The 4,033-nt window shown below is 51.1% G+C and overlaps 1 protein-coding gene across 2 annotated transcripts in view; it reads right to left on the bottom strand.

Annotated features, from left to right (window-relative positions):
• The window catches only part of DPP9 (dipeptidyl-peptidase 9), a 17,308-nt gene that overhangs the window by 6,100 nt on the left and 7,175 nt on the right, over positions 1–4,033 (bottom strand). For both annotated transcript variants that reach the window (XM_010138053.1, XM_010138052.1), the window contains exons 4-9: positions 3,601–3,774; positions 3,212–3,380; positions 2,944–3,057; positions 2,522–2,650; positions 1,976–2,037; positions 1,367–1,467 (exon numbers count right to left, since the gene is read on the bottom strand). In XM_010138053.1, the coding sequence (XP_010136355.1) occupies positions 1,367–1,467; positions 1,976–2,037; positions 2,522–2,650; positions 2,944–3,057; positions 3,212–3,380; positions 3,601–3,774 (749 nt within the window). The remainder of the gene's footprint in view (positions 1–1,366; positions 1,468–1,975; positions 2,038–2,521; positions 2,651–2,943; positions 3,058–3,211; positions 3,381–3,600; positions 3,775–4,033) is intronic.

Below are 4,033 nucleotides of genomic sequence, written 5' to 3'. Positions count from 1 at the left end.
CCCCGCTGGCAGAAAGGATTTAGGCATCTGAATGCAAAGCTTTTCTCATCATCGCTGCTTTCTAATCTCCCGGAAGCTTTGCCAACAAACATGCGCTGCCAGACATCTCCGGTATTTCACAGGGGTATCGTTCAGACAAGATGTCTGACAGATCTGCCAGCGTGTCTCTTCCAAGGGAGCGCTGCTAACAGAACCCTGCCTGCAGAGCAGGACGCCTCGGGCAGCCCCTCCATCAGGAGGCACTCTGTTTCCCAGCGAGCTCCTCACGAGCTGAAGCGATCACTCTTGAAGCGATCACTCCAAGAGATCCATTTGTAGCCTCCTCATCCCATGCTGCACTAGTGGGGAAAGGCACAGACCTACGACACTGCCAAGCGAAGGAGTCGCTTCAGTCTCAGCCTTGTCCCTCCCCAAGGAGGGCCATCTGAAGTGGTGCTGCACTGCAGCCTCTCAGCAAGACAGATGGCAAAGCACCGCTGCTCAGTGCGGCTACCCCAAGGCCTGGAAGCGCATCAAGGGAAGTTTCATCATTAAGACAGACTTTCAGAAGCGCCAGCTCTCCCTGGCACCTCAGCGGTGCTGGATTTCGTGAGCTGATGTATTCGGCACATTTAGATAAGCTCTGGTGCAGAACAGGAGAATCACCGACGGGATTACCTTCGGTAAAGCTGTGTGAATTGAGTTCCCAGAGCAGAAAATTAATGACTAGTTACCAAATGCAATCTTCAAAGACAGCCAAGTCACCTCGACTTGATCTGCACAGCAATCAGTGAACGGTCAAGCAAGCTTTTGAGGGGAAAAAATGAAGAGCTTGAAAATGTCAAACCCATCAGATTGGGGTGAATTCTGTAGCTCTTCAGGCAAGGCCGGACAGTGCAAGACTGCTCGATAGCGAGCTAGGGGAGCACACCAGTCTCAGAGCAACCTCCTGCCTTGGGCACACTGCCCCAGGGACTCAGCACCAGGCAAACTGCCCGATTTCCCGCGACAGGGCGAGCACTGATAACACACTGGACCAACAGACACTGGTAAAACTGCTCACAGCACCTTCGCGCGTTCAGCGGGAAGCTCATTGTGTTGTGTTAAACATCTTCCACGCCAAGCCCTCCCCGGGAGTGCCTGCTTAGTTCATCAATGTCATCTAACTTTGTGGTTGTCACTTAAGCCCCACGGCTTGTCACTCTGGTCTGCTTTCAATTAACTCCTGCTTTTAGGATGTTATAATCCTGAAGAAGCCAAACACTCGTGTGCCGTTTCTGGCACCCCCGGCTTTAAAACCAGGTCGCGACTACAACACACAGCACGTTGAAGGCCCGCAGCCAGGGAAGCCCTTGGGAGCGTTAGTTTGGAAGAAAAACTTCTGTACTATTTGCCGTCTCGGGTCCATCCAGCACGGGCGATGTACTCCACGGTCGGAAACAACGAAGCAAACGGTTGCACTAGCTCCTTGTCCTGAGCACACACGATCTGCAGCAAAAGGAAGGTCCAAGATCACATCAGACTGCTACCAGACCTCCCCGTGAACTCCTGGGGAAGCTCAGGGTGATGGGAGAACAAGGAAGTTTAACTATTGGCATCAGCGAGGATCGGGCCAGGAGAAACAAGCCCTTCTACGAACAGCAGGAAGAGAAGGGAAAAAAAGCTTTAAACCAAATGATCTTGGCATTCCGCCACAGAGAAGGACACAGCCAGGGACTGATGCCCAGGATTAGGCCGGGCTGCAGCCCCCTGCTCTGTTATTGACAAGGCGGGGGACCAGGCCAACCCCTCTGCTCACTCCCCTCTCCCGGCTGCCTCTCCACAGAACAATACTCGCCAGCATTTTCAAGTTAACCTCATTACAGAACCAGGTGTTACAGGAGGATGAAAGCAAAGGCTAACGCTGTCTAGGATTTCTTGGTGTCTTGATTTGAGCGAGGTTCAGAAGCAGCCCACCCTCCTGTACAACGTCCCATTCGGAGCTGTGACCACTTACCTTACCCTTGCTGTCTGTTTTAAATTCTGCCAGTTTTAATGTAATCTTGGGGTTTTTGCTGCCTGTAGAGGAGTAAAAGAACACCAAGATGAGCAACTCGAACACCCCTTCTTCAAGGGGTGAAACAACACAGCTTCTAAAGACAACACAGCTTCTAGAGAAGGACCGACTCTGGTCCTCCTGAAATCACAGGAGTCATTCCGGGTATGAGAGAAGTTTGCTTCTGCCTTGCCTAGTTGGCTGTGCATGTTCTCAGGAGAGAGAGGAAAGATGATACCCAAAATGTATTCCACGATATATACAATATATGCCACCAGATACATCCCATTTTCTCATCAACCCTTTCATTTAAGCTGAACTTTAAATCCCATTCCTTTCTTGCAGCAGGTTTTGGGCTCAGAGACTCAGTTAGGCCTCAACATTTACAACCAGCTTCTACAACCCAGTAAGTACCAGATTAATCATGCAAAGTTTACAGCACAAATTCCACTGCTGCTGCCAGCAGGAGTCAAGAGTTGCATTAGCAGCCTGCCGTATTTCACTCACCTGTCCTGGGGTATCGATAGGAGTCTGTTTTTCTCTCCTCCAGGGCAGGTGAAGGAACGTGAATTATCTCCACCTCTGACTCATCCACTTCCTCATACAAGATCCGCAGTGTTTTTAAATCCTCTGAACCTAGGACAGAGTAACCGTGTTTGCTGCAGTGCTCTCCAGCTGCTTCTGACGTGCCTGGAGCGCTGCGGCAGCGCTCTCTGGTGCGGTGTCCATCTCCCGTGCAGCCACGGCTCCTAGTGACCACCCACACACTCCTCAGGGCACAATTCTGATCCCTCAGCGTTTTGTTCCTTCAGGTGGCCTTCCCAGAAAGAGACCAAACCCAGGCCAAAGGAAAACCGTGCTAAAAATATCATTCACATCAGGGGCTGGCAGCAGTTCCAGCGTCTGAATTTGGTAAGCGGAACACTGACCTTCAGTGGAAGCTGTGGGACACCACCAATAGCCTGTGAACCGATCAAACTCCTCCTGAATGACAAAAGTGGCTACACCAGCAGACTTGGGGTCATCAAGAACGTTGGATAAGCCTGGAGAAGAACAAAGGAGACTGGAATTACATCTCCTTGGAAAAAGCTGGTCCAAAAGAAGAATGTAAGAAATAAGCCATGAAGACATGAGTCCTTCCAGCCCAAATTTGTCAGAGGGAATTTCCTTTTGAACCTGGCCAGAAGCAGCAGTTACCTTTATGGCAGTACGTCAGCCGCTTCTCCTCTCCCGTCTCGATATTTGCTACCCACAGATCATTGTTGTTAATGAACGAAAAGAAGGCGGGGTCGGCAGGGCAGATCTTGGGATCCATTCGTGGCCCTGTGCACTGGGTCTTGATCTCCAGAGGCTTCATTGGAGACACCTGCAGCAACAGACACACCAACAGCTCTGTACCAAAGCAGCTTCCAGCCCCATGTGCAAAGGCCTAAAACACAGACCCAGTCCAGCCCATGGCAGAGGGCAAACAGAGCCGTGACAGGACACAGGAGAAAGGACCATAGCCAAAGAGATGGGCAGCCATCGCCAACCAAAACCGTTGAGCCCGTTGCAGGTGATATTCATAAAACCACGAGCAGACTCACCATGAAACCATTCTTGCCCCCGTCTCGACAGTGAAAGAGGCTGTTGCTGGCCTGGAAGAGGAATAGGCCACTCTCACTGTGGAAGTCGTAAGACGTTATGCCAAAGACACCGAGTCGCTTGCGTTCCCTCAAGAGTTCCTCTTCTCTAGAATACATCCCATGATGAGGGGTTGCCTAGTAACGAAAGAAAGGAAAATATGAAAGAATCTGCAAGGAGAGAAACTTTCACGGAATAGGAATGCTCCAGCACTGGCAGCAGCTGGTCTGTGAATGCCCAAATCTAACACAGCAGCCCAGACCTGCCGGTCTCACCACACTGGTCCTAACTCCTGTACGTGGGGCTACAGGTGAGGTCCAGGAGGACTCAACCAACCACCTGCCCAAAGTGCCCTCTACATCAGAGGGATGAATTGTGTCACTTCTGCAGTTGGCA

Source organism: Buceros rhinoceros, unplaced genomic scaffold (assembly GCF_000710305.1).
Source record: "Buceros rhinoceros silvestris isolate BGI_N320 unplaced genomic scaffold, ASM71030v1 scaffold16746, whole genome shotgun sequence".
Lineage (NCBI taxonomy): Eukaryota > Metazoa > Chordata > Aves > Bucerotiformes > Bucerotidae > Buceros > Buceros rhinoceros.
Note: the sequence above shows the minus strand (reverse complement) of the source record. Positions and strands in the feature narration are given on the sequence as shown.